Source organism: Equus asinus, chromosome 19 (assembly GCF_041296235.1).
Source record: "Equus asinus isolate D_3611 breed Donkey chromosome 19, EquAss-T2T_v2, whole genome shotgun sequence".
Taxonomy (NCBI): Eukaryota; Metazoa; Chordata; class Mammalia; order Perissodactyla; family Equidae; genus Equus; species Equus asinus.
This window is the reverse complement of record NC_091808.1, coordinates 14,611,150-14,636,073: the sequence shown is the minus strand read 5'-3', so window position 1 is coordinate 14,636,073 and position 24,924 is coordinate 14,611,150. Positions and strand designations below refer to the sequence as shown.

Here is a 24,924-nt window from a genome sequence, read left to right as displayed (position 1 = left end):
AGACAACAGATTATAAATAATCTTGAAGACACCTGATAGCTTTAAAATCCTGTTATGTTATGAGAGTATAGCCATGAAAGCTTAACAAATGTTTTTATTTCATCTCTACATTTATCTTTAGAAAACTAAGAGAATACCATTCCCCTGTCTTCATATAGGGTCCTTGTTTGGTAATCATGTAAATCATGATGAAGGACCACAAGACTCTTTGGAATAATTTAATGATTTCATGGTACTATTTCCAGATATGCTATGCTTGCATATTTTGACCCTTTGAAAGATAGTCAAGAAAGGATTCTGTCATAGCTCACAGTCTCTTCTGACTCTACAGTTGTATTGACATTTCTCCTATTAATGTCAGAGGAGATTATTTAGCAATAGATTTATCCCAGAATCTTCCCTCCAAAGCACTAATGCTACTTTCTCCACATTTCCACCATTTCCACAGTCATGGTTTTCCTGCTGGGATGACTGAGGTCAGACGGTGAATCACGTCTCATTGCACCTATCTAGGCTCCTAGACGAGCACCCTTCTGGCCTCTCGGTACTCAACACTAAACCACACAACTTTAAATTATCCTAGAAGTACAATCCAAATATGATGCCAAGACTTTTTTTTGTTGACATCTTTTGTAAGAAATGACAAACCCTTCTAGCTTAGCCTTACTGTTCCAATAGTCACTTGGATTCCAGACCAAATTCCCCCCTCTGCGAGAAAAAAAATGTAGAGAATCATAAAAAAATGAAGAATGGCAATAGAAATCCGGCATTGCCTCCAGCTTTTCTTAAAGTGTGAAAGACAAGTAACTGGAAAATTCACATTTGCGTAACAATAGAATAGGAAACTTTTGTTTCAGGAACAACAGCAATAATGATAAGAGGGGCTAGAAGCGGGAAAGTCACAGCTATAATGAACTTCTGAAATTCCCCAGTGCAGGTTCAAGCTCATTTTTCCCAAATTATTTTGATACAATATATCATTAACAATGAACAATTAGCAACTGCTCAAGCTTGGGTTCAATCCTCTTACTGTAAAATTTAATAAGGATGGCCTCACATGTGGGGAGCACAGGTCACTCCTATGTGGTTTAATTCAGGAAAGAACATTGGGTTCTGGAAGGTAATTAGTGCTCCTTATTCAAAAACCTATTTGTTTCATAATGCCTGGGAAGCAAGGTTTAATATGTAAATAATTGTGGGGAGATAATATAATACAGCCATGTGCAGCATAACAATGTTTAGGTCAATGACGGACTGCATATACGATGGTGGTCCCATAAGATTGGCACCATATAGCCTAGGTGTGTAGTAGGCTATACCATCTAGGATTGTGTAAGTACACTCTATGTTCACACAAGGACGGAACTGCCCGATGATGAAGTTCTCAGAACACATCCCCATCGTTAAGCAATGCCTGACTGTATTCACATCCACTGCAGAGTGGAGAAAACTAGGACAGAGAAGTTCAAGACGGCAAAGAGGCACTTGGGAAGTGTGTGTGGTTGGCGGGAGATCCAACTGGATGAGTCTAAAGGACATAAAGATTATTTGGACCAGAATCATCACACTTCTAGAATTTGGTCTGAAATTCAAAGAGCCTTGTCCTACATGTTACCTCTTCAAAATACCTATTTAAAACTTTCTATTTGAGAGGAGGACTACAATGCCAAATGCAGAGGGTGAGAATATGTGAGGCTCTTGTGGCAGTTTTCCTTGGTGAAATTTAGAAGACTATGTGTGTTTAGATGGATGTAATAAAAAAGACACCATATTAGAGTGAATTAGAAAAACTCTTTAAATGATAAGCTGCTATAATAATAAAATACATTTGATAACCATTCAAAATTTAAAGTGCTGTTCATTTTCTAAATGCAAAGGATTCCTTAATATAGCTTGATCTTTAAGCAAAACTTCTTTGAAATTGACACCACCTAACTCAGCAATAATTCCTTCTTGAGGGCTTAAAGAAGCACAGGGACTCAGGGACCAGCAGAAACCCTGATTTTTCCATAGGTTTAAATCCTAACCTTTAACTATTCCTAAGAAAAGGTGATTACTGAACATTGCCAACAAATTGAAGTTTAAATTTTCCCTTTCAGCAATATGCCGTCAAAAAGGCAGGACTTCTGGGGCCAGCCCTGTGGCATAGTGGTTAAGTTCAGCATGCTCTGCTTTGGCAGCCTGGGTTCGTGGGTTTGGATCCCAGGCATAGACCTAGACCGCTCATCAGCCATACTGTGGCTGCAACCCACATACAAAATAGAGGAAGTTTGGCACAGATGTTAGCTCGGGGCTAATCTTCCTCAAGGAAAAAAAAAAAGAGTGGGGGAAGATTGGCAGCAGATGTCAGCTCAGGGCAAGTCTTCCCAGTGGCTCAGTAGTTAAGTTTGTGTGCTCTGCTTCAGCGGCCTGGGGTTTGCCGGTTGGGATCCCAGGTGTGGACCTAGGCACCACTGCTCAAGCTCCATGTTGTGGCAGGTGTCCAACATTTACAGTAGAGGAAGATGGGCATGGGTGTTAGCTGAGGGCCAATCTTCGTCAGCAAAAAGAGGAGGATTGGCAGCGGATGTTAGCTCGGGCTAATCTTCCTCAAAAAAAAAAAAAGAGCAGAACTTCCTCTTCTCCTTTTTTTCTTCTCCTTTTGAATAGCAGTATTATCAGAACCCTTATTCATGGACACAAGACAGGAGAAGGAACAATTCAAAATGGTTATGGGAGAGACCTCGGGCAGCACTGCCCACTTACCCTGCCAAGTTATTTCTGGTGTGGACGTCCACAGCAAAAATGCTTCTCCCTCATGGTTTCTATCAATATCACTACATCAGATAAAAGAGAAACTCTTTTGGTAGAAGACAAGAACTCTTATTAATTAACTTTGTAATTGCTTGAAAAAAATTAGTAATTACTAGGTCAATTTTAAAAAACCATTGTATTCTGGATCTGATGATGTGCCTTTTCCCCAAAACAGAACCATTCAACTTTTTAATTGTATGGAATAAAAGGCCTATTCAACAACAAGTGCAGTAACTTCACAGTGCGTACAAAGCTAAGGAGGTCCGGTCAGAATCCTAAAAGTATCCAAATTTCACGTTGTATAGGAGATGAAGCAGAGCCTGGCTTGTAGGAAATATTAAGTAAATGTTTGCTGATTGCATGCCAACAACAGGCACGATTAGGCACCCACCCACGGCAAGGTCAGTGTTGAGACACAAGACTGTTTGCTATTTAGTTTTCTGCGTCATCTCCTACAATGATTCTGTATATAGTCCATAATCCAGCTCTTCTTGGATGGATTCTTGTCTTCCTTCTCCTTTTGTTGGAACCTCCTGGCACTTTCTTCATGCTTCTCTTGTGGTAATTACTTTATTTCTCTTTAGATTGTGTTCACTTAGTACAGCCCAAATGCCCTGCTGCTGCGGTATCTTCTCAGACTGCTTAATTACCTTTCCATCCTTTAGAGAGCTTAATTTCAGAACTCTGCTATAGTAGGTACTCCATAATAAGTAAGAATTCTACTGGCTTTCCTAAAATTTTCTGCAGCACATCTAACTCTGAAGCCTAAAGCACTATTTCTTAAGAACTTTTTTGAAAATACTTAAAGAAGAAACTTGAATTGTACTTATTTATGCAGGAAGGGCCAGAGGCATCATATAAAACTTTGTACTATTTTCCTTCTCGAAGGATTATCTTCAGAGAAATAAATTTTGATCCTATCATGTTTCTTATAAACAAAAAATGTCCTTTTCAAAGAGCCATGTTTCAGTGCCAAGTGAAATGCTACTTTTGGAAATTGGAATAACACCACTAAAGCTTCCAGTGAATGTAATTGCCCACTATCTATAGCAGAATTGAACGAATTGATTAACATTATCCTGTAAAAATACAAGTGGGCACAACAGAGTCTCTGATGCCTTCAGATATTCATTAAACATAAAGTGCGCAGCTTAGACATCACCTATTCTCAGTCTACTCTGCCCATCCGAATTCTTTTGAAAGACTTTTCTGAAACCTGCATATGCCTGATACCTAAACATCACATGGGCAGCTAGGAAAGCATAGATGGATGTTGCCCCAGTCACGGTTCTAGCTCTCTGCCTTATGTTCACTATAAAAAGATAACCCTACTTGATAAAAAGCATGGCTTCTTTGCATTAGCATGCTATAACACATGCTATTTTGAAAACCGTGGCCTCTTTGCACTAAAATAATGTAAAACACTCTGCTTTGAATGTACAAAATAACTATGACATGGCCTGTTAAAATTTATATAAGACTGAATTTCTACTTTTCTGCAACTGTGAGTTCCAGAATGTCATTCCCAGGACAACAAAAAGGAAATGTTTGCTTTACTCCTATTTTCTAGAAATCTTAAGTGTTTATTTCCTCCTTCTGGAAGTCCGTGAGACTGCTGCCTCGGATATGTGAATCATAAAACTGATCACATGGTCTTTAAATCTGAGTCGTTATCAGGCAGCATTCCTGAGACAAAGCAGAATAACCCTCATTCTAAAGATGCAGAAAAATGCTAAGTGGGACAAAGAGTATAATGGGCTATATAACAAGTTTCCTTGGAACTAGACCTTAACACTCGCTGGGTTTATGACTAATTATACTCTATTGAGGTTGTCAATGAACAGGGATAAACCCTTCAATGCCAGCTAGCTCATGGCTATAAAGTCAAATATCTCTTTCCACAGTAGGTATTCAGGTGAAAAAAAAAAGAGGCTCACATTTAACCATAATTGTGATGAAAGAGGCAGGAACACATCTTTGAAAACCCCTTCAGTCTAAAATATTGTAAGTGCTAAAACAAATAAGAGCTCACAAAATGACCCTGTTCGTCGGGCACAGCATAAGGATCAAACAGATAAAGTTCCATCTATTTTCTAATCTTGTCCAGTCCTAAAAAGTTTGCCTTCATTTGGCTTAAGGATCTACATAATAAGTAAAAATTTATTTTTTTGCCCAGTGGCTTGGCATTGGGGAGGACATACCTAAAGTATTATTTTATAATCAGGTATCTGAAGTTGCCATTTTATTTGGTGACAATGACAGAAAGTAGGTTATATCACTGATTATAATAGACCTCCTCACCAAATTAGAGTAGGAAATTAAACCAAAAAACTGGCTCTGGGTCCATACCTCCTGGGTCACGATTGTCTTGAACTTTGCCATTAAAAAGCTCTCTAGGTGAGCCACATACTAAAAGTCATAAAAATCCATTTTGTGAAAAGGGAAAACTACATATAAGTAGGTGTTAATCACAATTATTTTAAGGACGCGAGAGGACTATGGGAACGTGGGGAAGAGGTTTGAGTAAAACCTCTCAAACACTTTCGTTTTTTATCTTGTACTGATTTGCAGTTTTTCTGTTGTTCACATAGCTTATACTTCTTTTACAACTTAAAACATTTTATAAAAAAGAAAAACTGAGGGCCTTTATTCTGTCTTGGTTTTTACTCTACTGCAACTGCACTTTTCCAATATTTATTCATTACACATTTGAGGGAAACATCTAAACAAAATCACTAGCTCAAGTTTGAATGGAGTCAGCTAAATCTATACCTTTGAACGTGGAGTCAGATAATCAGTGGGAAAAGAAAACAATGTTAAATTATGACCGTAATTGTGCACATAAAAGGGAGCATTTGCTGGGAAATCAAGCACGTGTGAAACAAAAATGGCAAAGAGAAAGCTAGCAGAAAATGATATGTTTATTGTTTTTACTGTCTGAAATTATTCCCATGTGGTATTTATAGAAGAGCGCCAGAAAATAACCTCTAGGAACTAAGAATAGTTTAAGCTTTGGATTCATTAGACCACAAGGAGTAGGCATCTAAGCCCATGATAATCCAAGGAAGGCAGGTTCTGGGGCTCAGTGAGCCCTTCTCTGCTGGAAAGGCTTTGCTACAGAAGGTGCGAAGCCTGGGTCTCAACTCCATCCAACAGTCCTCAGATCCTGCAGCCTACCCGGCCCCTGTTCTCAATTTCCCTCTTCCTATATGGCACATTACTTCTTTTAATCCATTTGATGTTGAGAAATCCACTTGGTGTTGGGTGTTTGGTATTTGGTATTCTCTGCAAAATAGTGATAAATCAACATTTGTTGGTAGAAGGTAAGAGACTAAATGAGATAATATCTGCTAAGATTTACGAATTCTATCCCCAAAGTTTTGTCCTCACTGGCTTTATTCTCACAAGCTTCTAAAATAATAGATTCAGTCCTAAACAGCTAAATAAGGTAGTAGCTGACTTTTTCCATACACACAATCTCCATTTAAAACTCTGGTTTCCAGGCTAATGGATATAATAGCATAGTTGAGTCCATGGCCAACTACATAGCTGCATGGCATGCACACGTGTAACCATTGACTGTGCTTATGTGGATATAATGGGGCTGAATGTTTAAAGGCAACACAAGGTTCAAAGTTTCTTTAGCTGACTGCAGAAAAAATGGGGCCACAGACACACACATGCATATCCATCTACATACAGAAACTTCAACCAAACAGAGGCAGGAGGTTTGGAGGGTAAAACCAAAGCAGGGCTTCCCAAATCCAGGCAGTAATGCCTTCAGAGAAGCAGTGTCTTCTGCAGAACCCAAGGGCAAAACCATGATCATGTTTAGCCATGATTTCTTTACTTCTTGGTGGTCTCACTTTGAGATGGGCTCTCTGCTTTGCCATGGGCGTTTCAGCAATGGGCAGTTGTTTGAAGAAGTAGAATTCCTCCCAAATTGAGGTAACAAGCTGCTTCTGGTACTTTTTAATTTACTTAATGATAATATAACTCCACAATCCTGTTTCTCCTTTCAATCTCCATCTTTAAGGAAGTCATCTAAAGTCTTGACGATCTTTAATGACCTTCACCACATCAGTAGTGAAATACACTTTCCCCAGTAACAGATCTGAAAAGCACCTGAAGAAGAACTTAGGCAATTCCAACAGAGCTTCCCACTTTGTGATGAAACCATGTAGAGTTCATAATTTCTTTTTGTTTTAGCTGTGCAAAACAAGGCATTTGTGATCAGACTGTTTATTCCCCACTTCTTTGTAAATGCGTTCTCCAGGGCTGTTCATCAAATGATATTTCTAGAAATGTTCATTGGTTCATTTGCCTGTCCATCAAAACAATAGCCTCCATTGCCTATCACCTTAGACCTTGAAGACATGATTCCACCCCAGTTCCATCAGTTACCGATCTGCCACACTCCACTCAATTTCAGAGCTAAAAGAATAACGTGGATACATACAATCTTCAACTCAAAGCCCATCAGCATTCTTTTTCAAGAGCACGGACAAAAATGGAACAAAATATGGTAGCTATGACAGAACAGCTATCTTTAAGGAAACAAAAACTAGAGTATAAGAATGACACACATTGAAAGGTTATGTTGTTTGAGTGGTACAAAAGCAGACTGGCTTTAAAGCAAGCCTCATAAAAGGACCTTTTAACAACCCCATGCCACTTTGCTTTGAGAGAGAAAAGGCATTTCACACTTCATTTCCCTCCATGCTCAGTGAGCCTCTTCTTCGCCTACAACTCTCTTTGTCCATGATCTCCATCTCTACCTTTTGGTCCACTTATTTCTTCCAATGGCTTTCACTTGGGGAATGTCATTTGGGTCACTGCTGTTTTCACTGAGTCCTCTTTTTGAATAACTCTTATTGACTTCATGAGTCTCTTAATATTCCTAGTTTTCTTATCCAGTGGAGAACTGAAGAACAGTCATGCATACCAAAATGTCTCCTTAGAATTAACACAACATAATAAACAGAGTGTGTTTTCACTTACAGAAGTCATTAATTTCTATGATGCAGGTGGGCAGAAGGTATTTTCCTCATTCCACAGATAAAAAAGAGCCACGTTCCCTTAAGGACCCCCCTTGTGCTAAGTGCTTTTCCTCAGTTTTCATTTAGGTTGCCAACGGTACTGTGAGGAATCATCACCATGTTGCAAATCAGGATGCTGAGGTTTAAAGGAGGCAAGGAATTCTCCCATAATCCCATGTTTTTCAAATGGCACAAATCTGACATCGAAACTCATGTCTTGTCATTGTACAATTCTCTTACAGCACAGCATTTTGGGATTCAGTTCTGTAAGGTAACACAGACATCTGTTCTCAAAGTAGAGCTTTGTAAACTCTCTAATCAGAAGAGATTACAAGAAAGTGAGTTGCCTTGTTTTCTTTGCTCTCTCTGCCATGGGACCCCCTGGGGCCCCCGCAGTAGTATTCTGGGTCTCTGCAGCATCTCCTCTTATTGGTTTACTCTACAGATTAACTGGAACTCATTCTCTTTGTATTTAATCCTTAAAGAAAAGTCAAGAGACTAGTTTGGAGCAAGAACCACTTATTTATAGAATGACGGAATTGGCTTTCATCCCTATATAGATTTATTCCTCTAAAATAATCAGAAACTGGATAAGATTTGCTGTGCTATTGATGTTGTTATTATTATTTTGCAGTTAGCATCTATGTGGTTTCACCTAAAATTGTGCACATACTCTGGAACTATAGCGCATTATCTCTGGGTTATCAGGAAGGAATAGTATATAATTAAAAAGAGTGTGGGTCTCACTATTTTGAGACCAACGCAAATGTCTTTGTTTTGCCACCAACTCTTATGACAGCCAAGGATGTCAATTTACCTCTTTGGCCCTGGGTTTCACCTTTCAAGTGAGGCAACTGGATTCTATGATCCCCAATTCCTAATATTTTCTTATTCTATATAATCTATATGGAAAACCCTGCATTTCTAAGAAAAGTACCAAACTTGCAATGCTGGACATTGAGCAGAAGAATGTCAAGGGAAGAGACTGCAGACCTGAACCAACAGACACAGAGGGTTCAGTGCGAAAGGTGGCTGAGGCCAGGCTGCAGGAGAGGACGGGAAGTGGGTGGAGTGAGTGGGATGGAGGGTCGCTGCACTAGAGCAAGAGAGGGAAGGAGGATGGAGTGAGGGAGGTGAGTGGAGTGGAAGATATGGGCATGACTGGGCTGCAGAGAAGGTGGCAATTACAGGTTTGACAAGGTTATCTCTGACTTCTCTCTAGCCTGGGTAGCCTTTTCATTTTTATTTTTTGTATTTTTTTTTTTGGACTTATTTGCCAACTTGAGAAAGATATTTATTCATTTTAGAAGACTTTTCTAGGGGCAGGAGAAAAAAGGTAAATGTTTAATTTACTCCAAATCTTCATATTAATAGATACCCTGGTCTCCTGTGTCCCCTTCCTACATACTTCAAAGGAAATTAAATGACTTATTTCTTCTTGTTTAATTTTGTTGAAATCCAACAAACAAGCGTCCATGGGAAGGCAATAGAGTGTATACTGGTAAAGTCGGGAGAGCTTTGCCTAGCTCACCACTCTGTTTGGAGAGAGGCAGTGTGGCACACGGCTACAAGCAGTGGCTCCAGGTTCAGGTCCTAGTTCAAGTCCTTACCGGCTGGGTGACCTCAGGCAAGTTCAGTAACCACTATACCTGCTCTGTCCAGTGCAGCAGCCACCAGTCGCATGTGGCTACTGAGCACGTGCAATGTGGTTAGTGTGACTGAGGAACTGAAGTGTAATTTTAGTTCATTTTAATTACTTTTGGTTTAACTTTAAGAACTGACACTCTATCCAGTTTTTGGAAAATGTTTAACTAGTTTTGAAACAACTTAGATAAGTGAACTGACTCTTTCAACTGTAAATTTTATGAAATCTAAATCCTGAACAAGCATTTGTGATAAATTTTTGGCATCTACAATTCTGTACCTAATTCCAATGTGGGAAGGGGGTGTTTCTCTACACATCCAAGGGATTCTCTCATGCCAGCTGGGTGCCCTACAGTTCAACTCAATTCTGGCACTATCTACCAGGAGATAGCATCAGACTCCACAGATTGTTCCACCCTTGTTCAGTCCTACAAGACTGTCCTGGCCACTCCCAACTTCAGATGTCAGTCCCAAGTCCAGGTAATCACTTCTGCTTCTGACCAACCAGCTATAGGTTGGAGATTCCAACAACGCCCTCCTTGGGTTCAATTAATTTGCTAGATCAGCTCACAGAACTCAGAGAAACATTTTACTTACTAGATTATTGGTTTATTATGAAAGGATATAACTCAGGAACAGCCAGATGGAAGAGATGCATAGGGCAAGGTATGGCAAAAGGACTCAGAGCTTCCAAGCTCTCTAGGCATGCCATTCTCCCTGAATCTCCACCTGTTCACCAACGTGGAAGCTCTCTGAACCCCCTTCTTCAGGGTTTTTATGGAGGCTTCATTACGTAGGCATGACTGATTAAATGATTGGTCATTGGCGATTGATTTAACCTCCAGGCCACCTGCCCTCCCAGGGATCAGAGGGATGGTACCGAAAGTTTCAACCCTCTAATCACATACTTGGTTCCCATGGCAACAGCCCCCACCCTCAGGTGTTTTCCAAAAGTCACTCATTAACATAACAAAAGGCAACTTTATGGCTCTCAGCGCTGAGGAAATTCCAAGGGTTTTAGGTGCTCTGTGCTAGGAATGGAGTCAAAGACCAAATATATATTTCTCATTATCAATCACAGTATTACAGCATCCAAACTGAAATGTGTTATGAGTATAAAGACACGCCGGATTTTAAAGACTTGGTAAGAAGAAAAGAATATAAAATATCTCATTAATAATTTTATATTGATTATATGCCAAAATAATAATAGTTTGGATATACTGGGTTAAATAAAATGTATTATTAATTTCATCTTTTTTTTTACTTTTAAAAATATAGCTCCTAGAAAATTCAAAATTACGTGGCTCACATTATATTTCAATTGGACAGAGCTCGTCTATAGACTTTAATTTCTTCCTCAATGTTATGGCAATAAAAATAATTTCCTCCAGTAGTTGTGGCAACAAAAAATGATAACTGTGCAGAGTCCTCAGCCACATGTCTGGCAAATAGCTGGAAGTGCTCACTATAACTATTATTTTGTGGACACTATTTCCATTTTTACTTTCTTTGACTTATAAGGCAGAGTTTGAAGATATTTTATGGGATATTCAATCTGTTCTCATAAAGTGCATGAGAGCAAAGAAGTTCGTTGATAACACAGAGGGACCAGTGGAGGGATGCTGACAATTTACCAAATGAATCCATATTTTCTCTTCACATCACAGATTCCTACTATGTAACCTTTATGAACCGTAACATATGGTTTACATTCATTCATTCATTCATCAAACCTTTTATTGAGTATCTATTTCTAGAAGAATCTAGATTCTGTAATTTTGAATTCTTAAGTTTCTTACCTGTTATAAATCTGTAATAAAAAACCCTACTCACATCAGAAAACTCTGAAATAACTTTACAATGACAAACAAGATACAGACTTCTTCATCTCTAAGTTAATAACTTCAATGACCCTACTGAACTTAAAATGCATTCTCTCTCTCTTCTCTTTCTCTCACACCTGATTTTCCACTTTATTATTGTGGTGGTTTTAAATTCTAAACATTTCTTTTAAAGTTTTGTATATTTTCCTTGGTTCCTTATCATTTCTAAATTTGGCATAATTTGGAGGACCGGAAAGATGCAATATTCCTCTACGATAGAAAACGATAGAAGGAAAACAAGAAGAAACTAAAAGTTAAATTTCAGAAAAATGTAGCAATTGGTGGATAACACAGAAGAGAATCTCAAACTGAAATGTTCTTTGAATAATCTATTTGTGTGAATAATTTATTTGATAAGTATTCCAGTACTCTGTTAAATAAGCTAACCTTGAATTTTCATTTCCCCACATTCTATGAAGCACAAATTAAGTTTCCTTTTAGCAGTTCAATCCTTTTTCCTAAAATAACTCTTGAAAGTATGTTAAATTTGTGAACTCCTCTTAGTTTCAACCAGACCATAAAAGCAACCATAATAGCTAAAACTTAGTGAGTTCCTACTAAGTTCCAGGCACTATAGGACTTATACTTGTATTTACTAATTGAATTCTTCAAATAGCCCCATGAGATAGTATGGTAGGCAGAATAATAGCCCCCCAAAGAAGCCCATGTTCTAAGCCCCAGAACGTGTGTATATGTCATCTGTATGGTAAGGGGGAGGTAAGGCTGCCGGTGTAATTAAGGTTGCTGATCAGCTGACCTCAAGATGGGGAGAGAATCCTGGATGGTCCAGGTGGGCCCAACGTAATCACAAGGGTCCTTTGTAAGTGAAAGAAGGAGGTAGGACAGTCAGGGGTCAGACTCAGAGAGATGTTTGAAGATACCATGCTGCTGGCTTTGAGGATGGAATACGGTAATGAACCAAGGAATGTGGGCAGCTTCCAGAAGCTGGAAAAGGCAAAAAAACAAAAACAAAAAAATCCAAAGCAGATACTCCCCTATAGTCCCCAGAAAAGAACCCATCCCTGCCAATTTTAGCCCAATGAGACACATTCTGGATTTCTGACCTCCAGAACTATAAGATAATAAATGTGTGCTATTTTAGGCTACTAAATTTGCGATAATTTGTTACAGCAGAAATAGGAAACTCATTCAGATAGGTACCCTCACTATTCCCATTTTACAGATAGGAAAGCCAAGGCAGAGAGAATTTAAATAATTGACCCAGAGATCACAGAGCAAGCAAGTACTTTTGCAAGGGATTCAAACCCATGCATTCTGGCCCTTAACGCATGGCAACAAAATAAAAGTCAGGGCTGGCACATAGCATCCTCTCTCTTCTTGGCATCTGTTCATTCTCCAAATCTCAGCTCCATTGCCACGTCCTTCCAGGAAGACTTCCTTGACTGCATTCATGAGGTTGGATGCTCAAAGGATACAGTCTCAAGGTAGAATGTAACTCTCATTTGAAACACATCATGATGACAGTTTCATATTTGTTTGAGTCCTGTCTCTGTTGCCAAACTACCAGCTCCGTGAGAGCAGGGCCATGGCTGTCTATTGTCATTGGTGCCTGTCAAATGCAAGGTGCAATTGTCCATCAGTTGTCTACCATCTAACCATGACAAATTCACTTGACACATATTGAATTTGAATGGTCTTAAAAAATAAGATACTTTCCAGCAGAAGAAAGTAAATGTTGGGAAGTGAATTTAAAAAATCCTAAACTTTAGCCCCTATCCAAGTCAGTCAGCTCCATGGCGATAAAATCTGAGAGAATAAAACAACTATCCAGAAGAAATTTGTTGAAGCATGACAAAATAGTGTATTCATATTTGGTTTGCCATTTATGCATTTTATCCTCAATTGTATGACTCCGTTTCCACAAGATTTCCTGGTACTGGGGGATAAGCTTTAAATCTACTCTTCTAGAAAGCAAAGAAATAAATACAAACAAAACAGGCATCACCAGGCTTTTTTATGGTTGATTATTTTTAAAAGTTAAGGGACTTTTTGTTTTTTGTGGAGGAAGATTAGCCCTGAGCTAACATCTGCTGCCAATCCTCTTCTTTTTGCTGAGAAAGACTGGTCCTGAGCTAACATCTGTGCCTATCTTCCTTCACTTTGTATGTGGGATGCCCACCACAGCATGGCTTGCCAAGTGGTGCCATGTCCACACCCAGGATCCGAACCAGTGAACACTGGGCTGCCGAAGTGGAACATGCAAACTTAACCACTGTGCCACCAGGCCAGCCCCTAAGGGACTTTTTATTAGCACTGATTTGTAGAGTCAATGCTTTTTCTAGCCATATAACAACATATTTTTACTTGGTAATATAATCTTTCTAATCTTCACACTATAGCCTCTCCCAAAACACATCTACTAAGAGTATAATGTTCTTTATATTTTTAATATATATAGTTGAATTTGGTAATTGTTTTTGGTATAAATTTCTGCATATCTCCCCACACTTGATTTTATGCCTTTATTTATCATTCTGGTGGTTTAAAATTTTTTTTTCTCCCCAAAGCCCCAGTCCATAGTTGTGCATCCTAATTGTAAGTCCTTCTAGATCTTCTATGTGGGATGCCACCACAGCATGATTTGATGAGCGGTGTGTAGGTCCGTGCCTAGGATCCGAACCAGTGAACCCTGGGCTGCCCAAGCAGAATGTGCGAACTTAACCATTATGCCACCAGACCGGCCCCGATTTTAAATTTTAAACACCTCTTTTTAGATTTTGTATATTTTTTCTTTGTTCCTTATCTTTTCTAAATTTGTATCATTTGGAGAACTGGAGAAATGCAAGATTATTTGGATGAGATGATACCGAATGTAATTTGAATTTAGTAAGCCTTTGCCTCAAAGATTTGTGCTGCTAATTACTAAGCCTCCGACCACATTCAATTAATTCTTAGACCCACAGAGAAGGCATTCAATTCATTTGTCCATTTTCTGTGGCTTTGCGATTCAGCTCAAAACCAGTTCACAAGGAAAAATAACTGCCAAATATTCTCTGTGCTTTTATGCTCCACACTACACCCATCTATGGCAAACCATTTAAAGTCGCACTCCATTACACAGGCTTCCTTTCTCAGGGGAAACTTACATTAGTATGTTCAACATTCAACCTCACTAAAACGAAGTAAGAACATTAACTCAGGATTTAGAAGGTCTGGAACTTGTTTCTTCCTCATGCATCCATTCAAAAAGATGAAACTGGGCAAAACATGTTAAAATCCCTTTGGTAATAAAGTTTTATTAAGTTAGAATATTTGTTATAGAGTAGGAAGAGAGATCATTTTATTTCTTTGGAAGTAGTTCCCATAGTATATTCCTCTCTGTTCCCAATTTTTTTCATAGGGCATGTCTGTAAACAAATTCATGTTCCAAAGACACGGCATTATTATTTTCACGAATAACTCGTTTCCTTCATTATCCCAGGTTCTCAAAGAACTTGACCTGGAAAGAAGAATTATTATGTCTATTCTACGTGAGGGGCCCAAAAGTGGAGATTTGTTGAAGATCAAAAAGCAAATCAAGAAGAAATTTGACAATATTTTCATTGGTGTCTCTATTCTGGCTCACTGGACCAGCTTTTTGGGGTGAACGTGGAACAAATACAAATAAAAACCTTAATGTAAACAGCCACTCCACATTGCTGAATGAGTCACCCAGTGGATAATGAGCTCTCATTGGCACAGTGACCTCAAGTGGATCTCTGGTACTGTAAGTTGGCTTGCCTACCTGCAAGATGCCTTCTTTGTATAAAACTCACTAGTTTACAAAGCAATTCCATGAAAACAAACATTCTGGTCCTTCCAACAGACAGGATGGACAGTAGTCCCCATTGAACAAACCCAGAAAAATGAATCAGCACCTCTAGGTCATACCGGCCTTCATTAAGTGACAGACTTGAGACTCTGACATTGGGCCTTCTAATCCAAATCTAGAATTCATCCCTGAATCACAACAATTCTCAGACACTCATGTGAACAAAAAGTGGTCAGGAAAAACCCAAGTTCCTTTGTATCTGGTTAGGCGGAAGAGCAAATACATTGTAGAGGTCCAAGTTAAAAAAAAGAAGTTTCCTTTCTGGTTTAGCCATGTCATTCACCAGAACAGGGTCAGCCAACTTTTCCTGTAAAGGGCAGATGGTAAATATTTTAGGCTTTGTGGGCCATATATGGTCTCTGTTGCATAGTCGTCTTCTTCTTCCTTTTTCATTTTGTTTTACAAAACTTTAAAGTTGTGAAAATTATTCTTAGTTCACAGGCCATAGAAAAACAGACTGTGGGCAGAATTTGACCCATGCACCACAGTTCATCGTAGCACCGGACCTGGCATTCTAGAACACCAAAGAGCTTGTAGTGCAGGTCTCCAGGCAGGAACTGAAGTTCCTTGGTTCCAAAATGTTTATCATATAAGTGCACATCCTTGATTCACAGAAGAGATTTCATCTCCCCAACTCACCACAAGTTTAAGCTACCATTATTTTCCTCTGCCTTTAACCAAAATTAAAGACAAAACCATGTGTGACTTGCTGTATACACTAGATCCTTGGCATTCCCAAATTTAAATTTTACGGTTTCTACAATTTCAGAGACACTCCAAAATGCTCAGGAATTTTTTAATTTTTTAATTTTTGAGTTGAGACTCTTGAATCTGGTATGTGCATGGTCAGATAGCCAGAGAGAGACCAGCAACCTGCTTCTTGCCCTTCTCTGTGTCACCACTGCCCTCCATTACGCAAGTGGATAAGTACTCTTTTTTATAGGGAGAGGAAATGGGCCTTAAAAAGGAAGCCAACTTTTAGGGTTGGTGATGAGTAAATGACATAAGAAATTACAGACATTCACCAGAAAGCAGCAGATCTGCATAAATCAAATTAGTGTCTGAGGGCTTTAATGAAATATGCTATAAAGGAAGTAAGAAAAAAATAACTCATAAATAGGTTTCTGTTAATTCTTCTGTCACAGCAAACATTTTTGAGGGAGAGAGAAATTAGAGCTTTGAAGGAATGCCTTCATTTTTCCCAGTTAAACTTGACTGCATTTTTTTGAGGAAGATTAGCCCTGAGCTAACATCTGTGCCCATCTTCCTCTCCTTTATATGTGGGACGCCTGCCACAGCATGGATTGGTAAGTGGCGCGTAGGTCCACACCTGGGATCTGAACCAGTGAAACCCTGGCTGACAAAGCAGAGCCTGTGAACTTAATGGCGACACCACTGGGCCGGCCCCTAAATGTGACTGCATTTTAATAGGTCGTTGCAATACTCTCAGATATTAGGATGCATGTGACCCTTATAAATGCCAAGGGCCTACAGTAGTTTATTCTGATGTTTAACCAGCCTCTCCACTTTAGACTATGCAGCCAAGCTACAATCAATGCCAGCTGAAAGCTTATCTCTGCGAGAAGATTCTGAACCTGGACCACAGGAATGATTCTTTGGTACAACCTTCCATAATGAAGGCTTAAGTGCTAAACCCTTGTGAAGAGTGTTAACATCGAAACCCTTGTGCTTACTATAGTAGCCTTCTCCATTCTTAACTTACTCCTGGACAATTCAATTAAAGAGTTAAGTGGGCAGCTTTATCAATGGAGCTTTTCACGTCAGTGTCAACTGCTTAAAAATTTCAAGTATTCAACATCACTTATTCAGTTTTTAGTCCATAAAATGAATTCTGCTGGGGACCACTGGGGCATAAAGCCAACTAAGTTATTACCTATACAGGGTTTCCCATCTGCCAGAGAGATAAGAAAAATACATGAATAGTAAAGTAAATAAACAATTAACAGTTCAATGAAATGGCTCAAGACATGATTAACTGCAAATGGATGTACACACTATAAATCTTATAGGAAATTAGAAGAGAGGTCATTTATTCATTCACTGATCATTTAATTGGTATTTACGTTGTGCCAGGTATTATATCTCCTCTGTAGACTATTCCTAGGAACTCAGACTTGTATATTCAATTTCCTATTTGACATCCCCATGTCTAGACCTAACAGAGACTTCAAACTTAACATGTGAATTTAGAGTTTCTGGCTAAATCTTCTTCTCTTGCAGCCTTCTTCATCTGAATGGCAACTCAGTTGTTCAGGCCAAAAAACAAACAAACAAATAAACACCAAAACAAAATACTGTACATTCATCCCTGATTCCTCTCTTTCTCTCACTCTTAGGTTCAATTTGTAAGCAAACCCTGTTCGTCCTACTTTTGAAATATAGTCAGCCCCAATCACTCATCATCACCTCAACAACTACCATCCAAGTCTTTCCTTGGATCATTGCAATCGCTTCCTGATTAACGGTCTCCCTGCTTCAACCCTGGATCCTCTGCAGCCATAGATCTTGTTACTCTCCTGCTCAAGGCCCTTTATATCAACGAGCTTATGGTTAATATAGTACTTGTTATCCACCAGACACTGGTCTAAGCTCTTTGCAGATATAAACTTACTGAATTCTCACAATAACTGTACATGGTAGGCACCATTACCCTCTGTGTTTTGTCAATGAAGAAACAAAGGCACAGGGAGGACAAGTCATTTTTCAGAATCACACAGCTAGCAAGTGGCAGAGATGGGACTCAGACCTCGACATCCTGGCTCCTCATCCCATGTTCTTAACTTCTGAGTCTGCTTCTTCCAATGACTTCCCTGCTTAGACTTGGAAAAAAGCCCAAGTCCTCATTTTGGCCAGCCAAGCCTGACATGGTCTTCCACCATTACTTCGATGATCTCACCTTCTACTAACTTCTCCTTGGCTCACTCAGCCACACTGGCCTCCTCATTGTTCCTCATACACCCCAGCTTCTTCCCATATTAGGGACTTTCACTCTGGCTGGTCCTTCCGCCAGAGACACTTCCCCCTAGAACACGACATGACTCACTCCCTCACCGGTCTTTTCTCAAATGTCACTTTTTCAATTAGGATGCCCCTGATCCCCTTATTGAACATCTTTCTAATATATCTAGACAGTCTCCTAAGCACTTAACTTGTATTTTACTTCATTAAACCCTCACAACAGCACTGGGCTGATGGAACTCTTACTCCATCTTACAGAGGAGGGAAAGAGGCACAAAGATATTAAATAGCACACAGAAGGTCACATAGCTGGTAAGTGATGAAGTCAAGATGCTAGCCTAGAGTCTCTGGCTCTAGATTCTGTGATTGTACACACACACACACACAAATTAATATGCGAAATTTGGTGACACGGGTGATGAGAAAGTAAGAACAAAAATCAGTTTTTTCAGAAGCTTATAGCCAGAGTGAGAAGACGATTAGTGTATCAGGATAAAGGAGGCTAGGAGGTGGCGAGTTTAGATGATCAGGGTCCAGAGCCATGTTCCTCAGAGTGTCATCCAAGGATCCTCCATCAGAATCTCCTGGGGTGCTCAGAAAAGTACAGATTCCCAGGCTCCGCTCCAGACCATCTTTCACAGAGCCTTTGGGGCCAGGAGCCCAAGAATTTGTATGAATATGAACTCCTAGGTGATTTTGAAATACATTACAGTTTTCAAACCACTATCTTGGAAGATACAAGATACAAGATGCTTGTACACAAGCATCACAAGCCTAATACAGTGTTTCCATAACAACAAAATTTGCAAAAGGTACTATCTCTGTAAAACTTTGCAGCTCAGGGCAGGGACCTTTGACTAGTTTGTTCATTGGTGGATTCCAAGTACCTAGACCAGTGGTTGACCCATAGCATGCCAGCAGTAAATAGTTGTTGAATGTGTGAATTTTGGTGTGGTCCAGAGGGAACTTTCAAGATGCACAATAACTTTGTATGAGCATATTTTACTCTGAGTGGTCCAAGATTTCCATCAGACTTCTCACAAAAATTCAGTTTTATCAGTTTTATCATTATTTCCTTAGAAGTGTGAACAGAAAGGAAAGTATACTATCTTTTGGGCTCATTGATCTAAGTGTGACTTGAGGCTCTGACATGTAGCAGCTATGTGATGTAAACAAGAGAGTCAATCTTTCTGAACCCTTGCTCTCTTCATCAATAAATTCATCCTCACCTCATTTAACATCTGAAAAGATATCGTACAAATTAAAAGGATCTTTGAAAAAATAAGGCATTGTTATTAGGTGAATTACTTATTATTTTTTATTTCTCAGTTACTTTGAAATACAATTCTTTTTGCAAACCTCTAGCCACAAAATGTCATAGTCTAATAAGTAAAATTAGAAAAAAATGACTGTTTTAATGACTGAGATGGCAGGAGAAAAAACCATAGTTATAGAATGTATTTATGTTATTAACAAGAGTTAAACTAGGAAAACAAAGGTCTCAAATCTTTTCAAATTTCATTTGTGAAAACTTATGGGAGTAACGAGTATGAAATTATTCATACTTTGTGTTTCCTCTTAGAGATAATCATAACCCAGTAGTTCAAGTACAGTGTTACCTTTTGAAAATCAAATATTGATTTGTTGATGAAGCTGGCATAGAACGTTATAGCTTAGTATTCTGTCACTCAGAGGCACAGCCCAAGCCAAATGAATTTCACTTAAAAACTTTTAGTGTAACAGGTATTTTTCATTCATTATTTACAACATCCTTGATATCTGAACACTGAACTCTAAGAGAAAAAAGTCGATTGTACCGAAACCACCCAGACTTCAATGCTCCCCCAGTTTTGGAAACTTTAGCACGCTCCCTCCATCCGAACATGGGATTTCAGTGACTAAGCAGATCTCCCCCTGAACCTAAAGAAAAGACTCTACCCTCTACTTAATCTTGCTGATCAAACAGATACACAAAGGAGTGACACTGCCTATTATAATTAAAGCACGGCAAAAACGTAACCTGACAAGGGGCAAGAAACAACTTTGTAATTAAAACACCATGCGTTCCACAAAATTCTCAAAAACTTTTTCTGATTTTATGCCTAAGTTAAGCATCTGGGAAAGGCATTTCCGTTGCAGTCAGAAATAAAAGCCCAAATACCCTGAAGTTAGAGCTCTGACTACCAACATCTACAAAACTTGACTGGTTACATGATATATAAATATATCTGATATAAAAATATCTGTTTGGGGCTCTTTCAAATTAGTTATAAAATAAAATCCACTTAATTAAACCAAACTACAAATTTTTTTTTCCTGCACAAAAGTTAATAACAGCATATAAAATGTTAGGCAGAAGAGAATTTCTAACAGACCGATAAACTACACATTTTTGTGACAGATCTAAGAAAAAGAAAATTAGCTCTTTGAATGATAGAAATAGTTTTGAGATTTTCCCTAAACAGTAAAGCACAGGCAGTACACTCTAGGTCACACATTTCTTTATCTGAAGCTAAACACCCAAAACCCTAAATTGCAACCTCATTTCTATAATAACAGTTCAATCAACTGAGGCTGCTTTGCCACAGACACCATACCATTATGAGGAGGGTTCTGGGTCTACTCATTTCATCGTCACTTTCCAGAGGCAAAATTTCGTGGGATGGTTCCTCCTGGCGTCGTCTGCAAATGTGTGGACAGCTCCTCTGGACCACAGAACGAAAAGCCTGAAGCAGAACAATGCTGGCAGTGCAGCCCATCGCTGCATCCTGGAGCCTACAAAATAACTTCTATGTTGATGCTATGTTTGAAAAACAGTGGCTCCTTGTCCCCGAAAACAGCCTACATTGCAGCTGCAGCCAGCTCACTCTCCAATCACTTCCTTGAGCTCTGATCATCTGATCACCGCCAAATAGCTGGGATGCAGAGATGGGAAAGATTAGATCCACTGAAAGTGAACACACTCAGGAATATCAGAGCATTTTTCCCAGAGAGTATTTCTCAATTCATTTCGAGAGCATGTTTCCAGTTCATTATAATGATTTCTCTTCAATTCTAGTTTCAGAGGTCTGAATAAATACATCTTTCTCACTCAGACATTCAAATAAATCACTCTTTTTCAAACTAAACAACTGAAAATCTGACTTCACACTGATGTGTTTTTCCAAGGCAAATGAGTATCAAATGAAAATGACTGGGGTTTTTTAAAATTGCTTTTTGTTTTTAAATGTAAACGCTTCTGGAAGGAAATTTTCCTAGACCCTTCCTTAAGTGATGGGGGTCTTACTTTCCATAGCTCATAAATTCCAGAAATGAAATTGGCTCATTGGAATCGTGAAGTCCACTAAATCAAGACAATTTATCAAAAGTATGCACGCGTTAACTAAATCCATGTGAGCAACGCCAGCATTCCCCCTGCGATTTCCTTTCAATAGTAGGGTTGTTCTGTTCCCACACATGCAGTTCTGCAGCCGAATACATTTTTATATTTACATAGGCGGCTTGCAGGGCTGAAAATATCTCTCACTGAGGTCACTCTGAGAGCTCCGCCAAGCTGACCTCTCAGAAAAAGCAGCTGTAAAGCTTTTTCACATCCTATCAATAAGAACTCAAGGCTTCGAGAAGGACTTTGAGGTCTTTGGTAGTTACGAGTCTAGTATTCCCTGACTCCTGCGAGACTAGTCACTTAGCAGGGAACCAAAGAGATGCTTAGAAATCACGTGACCTGCTTGGACTAGCTTCAAGATCTAATGGTATACTGTAAGAGAATAGGACAACAGGGGATGCTTGCACTAAAAATAGCTCATGGAAAATGGATTTTGCTTACAAATGAGGAAAGTATGAAATCCCCAATAGGATTTTCAATGTCGGCATCTTTCTGTCAAGCTAATCCTTCCAGCGTAACTCTTGGAGATTCAAAGCAAAAATGTTTCCTTTGGTTTCTGGGCTCCTCAGGGCAGATGGTGCTGCAGGAAGTTTGGAGAAGGTTTGTTTTGCTATAAGGTGTGGCCACTCCGGCCCCAGTAAAGCTGCTTTCACATAAGCATCCAGCATAATGCTCAATTAGGCATTAATTGCTCAGTAATCTGTCACAACACAGCATTATTTAATTGGTATGTTTTCCAGAGAAGTAAAACATTTTTATTTTCTTTTAAGAGGTACTGGCTGCCAGGAGTTTTCCATCTCTCTCTGTTTTGAGCAAACATATCTCAGTACTGCTGGAAAAAGAAGAAAAAAATGCTAATAGTGCTGGCAAGTCCTCTAACTCCCTCGGGACCTTTGTCAGAGTGCCCGGGTGCTAATCTAAACCATTTTCACTCCAAACAACCAGGGCATTTACGGAAGAGAGGCTACAATTTAGCCTGTCTGGCTTGTGTATAGAATATCTATATAAATGGTGTTGACCAGAGACAAAGGGAAGAGTGGGCTTCGATGGTTATGAACGTGTCTTTTCAAGCGTGATTGCTCCTCTGGGCTCCCAGTATGTCAATGCCCACCCCTGCCACCCACTCTCATACCCCATGACAAAGAACTCTCCAATCTTTCCTGGAGGGTCTGGTCATCTGCTCATAACCAAATAGCTTGAACACACAAGGTGCTGACTGGGGGTGCTTAAACATTCCACCAGCTCTGGTGGTAACGGAAGACGGAGGCAGATCCCTCTGTCATACACCACGGGCTTGGCAGGGAAGAGGCGGTTCGCATCCCAGATTCCTTTCTAGCCACCTCTCTCTAAATCTGGCTAACCTCTGGGGTGGCTTTTGGAGTCAGATGTTTTGGCAGATGCCAAAGTCTTTGGGGGAAACAAATGAGATGCTTTCTAGCTCTGAGAGTCCTGTTTTCATCGATCCCTCTTTGCCTCTGAGGAATTCCTCCCTATTATTGCTGTACTGCTGTGGGACTCTCAATATTCTCTCTCTCTTTCTCTTTCAACTTCCATCATCAAGGAGAGGGAACCTCCAGGAAATAGTTTCGTGGGAATTCAATACACACCACGATTACCCAATGGACAAGAGACTGAAAGGATGGAAACCAGGGAATAACAGTTGGACATAGAGTCCAACATTTTCTTATGAAAAATTTCAAACCTGCAGCAAAGTTGCAAGAAAGGGCTTGGGTTCTTGGCTCTAAGTTTTAAACAGTAAATTAAGCCAGAAGTGTGGTAGGGTGGGTGAGGGGATAGAAATCCCCCCAAAGAGACAAGACCCTTCTATCCCCTTATATTTAGTATACATGTTGATTCACAGGAAGTATTAAAAAATGAAGAACGAACTCTTCACAGGTGTCTGCTATTTTCATTTGAAGTATTAGTAAAATGAATCATTAATTCAGCCTTCAAGCATCAAATGTGCATGGCCTTCCCAATCGACAACTTTTCAAGACTCTCCCTTGCTCTTGTCTGCCTCCTTCTGCTAGCTGGGTCTTATTTCACAATTCACTAAGATATGTATTAAATGTAAAATTCAGAATTTTTAACTTATTGTTGTAGATGAAGAAGCAATGTCACTAACATTGGTAAGAGTAAATTTGCCAAGAAGGAGCGGGAACTCGATTCCATTCTGGGTTATTAAATGTGTACATATATTTACGTATGTTATTTCATACATATATGTTCATTCACGTACACTGAAAATCTTTCTTGTTTCAAAGCAGAGGTGGCATCTCGTGCAGATATGAAGTAGCCTTGGCATAGAGAGGACATAGAAGGAAGGATGGAAGGAGAGACTATTAAATTAAAGTGTACCTGGGAGAAAGTTAAATGTAGGATGAAAAAGTAAGAAGTTTTGGAGAGTAAAAGAGGAAGGAAGAGTAAAAAAGGGAGAAGCAACAGACATGAGAATATCTCCAAAATATCCCTGAAAACCGTAGCACCCGTTATCCACAGTTTTGCTTTCTGAGGTTTCAGTCACCCACAATCAATTGCGATCTGAAAATACGAAATGAAAAATTCCAGAAATAAACAATCCATAATTTTTAAATTGCATGCTGTTCTGAGTAGCTGATGAAATCTCGCACCGTCCCGCTCCATCCTGCCCAGGACGTGAATCATCCCTTTGTCCAGCATATCCACACTGTGTCTGCCACCTGCCAGTTAGTCACCCAGTAGCAGTCTCCATTACCAGATCGACTACTGCGGTATCACAGTGCTTGTGTTCAGGTCACCCTTACCGTACTTAGCAAGGGCCCCAAGACAAAAGGAGTGATGCTGGCAATTCAGATATGCTAAAGAGAAGCCGTAAAGTGTTTGCTTTAAGTGAAAAGGCAGAAGTTCTTATAAAAAGAAATAAATCGTATGCTGAGGTTGCTAAGATTTACAGTAAGAACAACTCCTCTATTTGTGAAATTGTGAAGAAGGAAAAAGAAATTCGTGCTCTTTGGCTGTCACATCTCAAATATGTATGTCTAAGAAAAGACACAGTACATACAGGGTTTGGTCCGATCCGCAGGTTCAGGCATCCACTGAGGGTCTTGGAACGTATTCCCTGTGGATAAGAGGGGACTACTGAACGAGGAGCACTCTTGCTCCTGTGTCAGTGGACTGCTGAGCTGCTCATCCCTTTTCAATGTCTTGACAAAGGAATTTAGTCTTCAGAGCTGTTTTCTAAAATGTTTTGGACTAAGAATTATTTCGTTCTAGATGTTGATTTTTCCACCGTTGGAATAACGCATCCAAAGATCTTTTTACAAGGAGGAAGGGAAATCCATATTTAATTTAAATAAATAATGCCTGTTGAAAGTGTTGGACTTTCCC

General features: G+C 39.4%; 1 protein-coding gene across 12 annotated transcripts in view; it reads right to left on the bottom strand.

Annotated features, from left to right (window-relative positions):
* DOCK10 (dedicator of cytokinesis 10) overlaps nucleotides 1-24,924 on the bottom strand; it is a 263,089-nt gene that overhangs the window by 188,018 nt on the left and 50,147 nt on the right. For 2 of the 12 annotated variants that reach the window (XM_044751294.2, XM_014853887.3), the window contains exon 1: nucleotides 20,771-21,182. The exons of 9 other annotated variants lie outside the window; for them this stretch is intronic. In XM_044751294.2, the coding sequence (XP_044607229.2) occupies nucleotides 20,771-20,932 (162 nt within the window). In that variant the 5' untranslated portion in view covers nucleotides 20,933-21,182. Of the gene's footprint in view, nucleotides 1-20,770; nucleotides 21,183-24,924 lie in introns of those variants that run through there. One more of the 12 variants, XM_070489641.1, reaches the window with a different exon arrangement.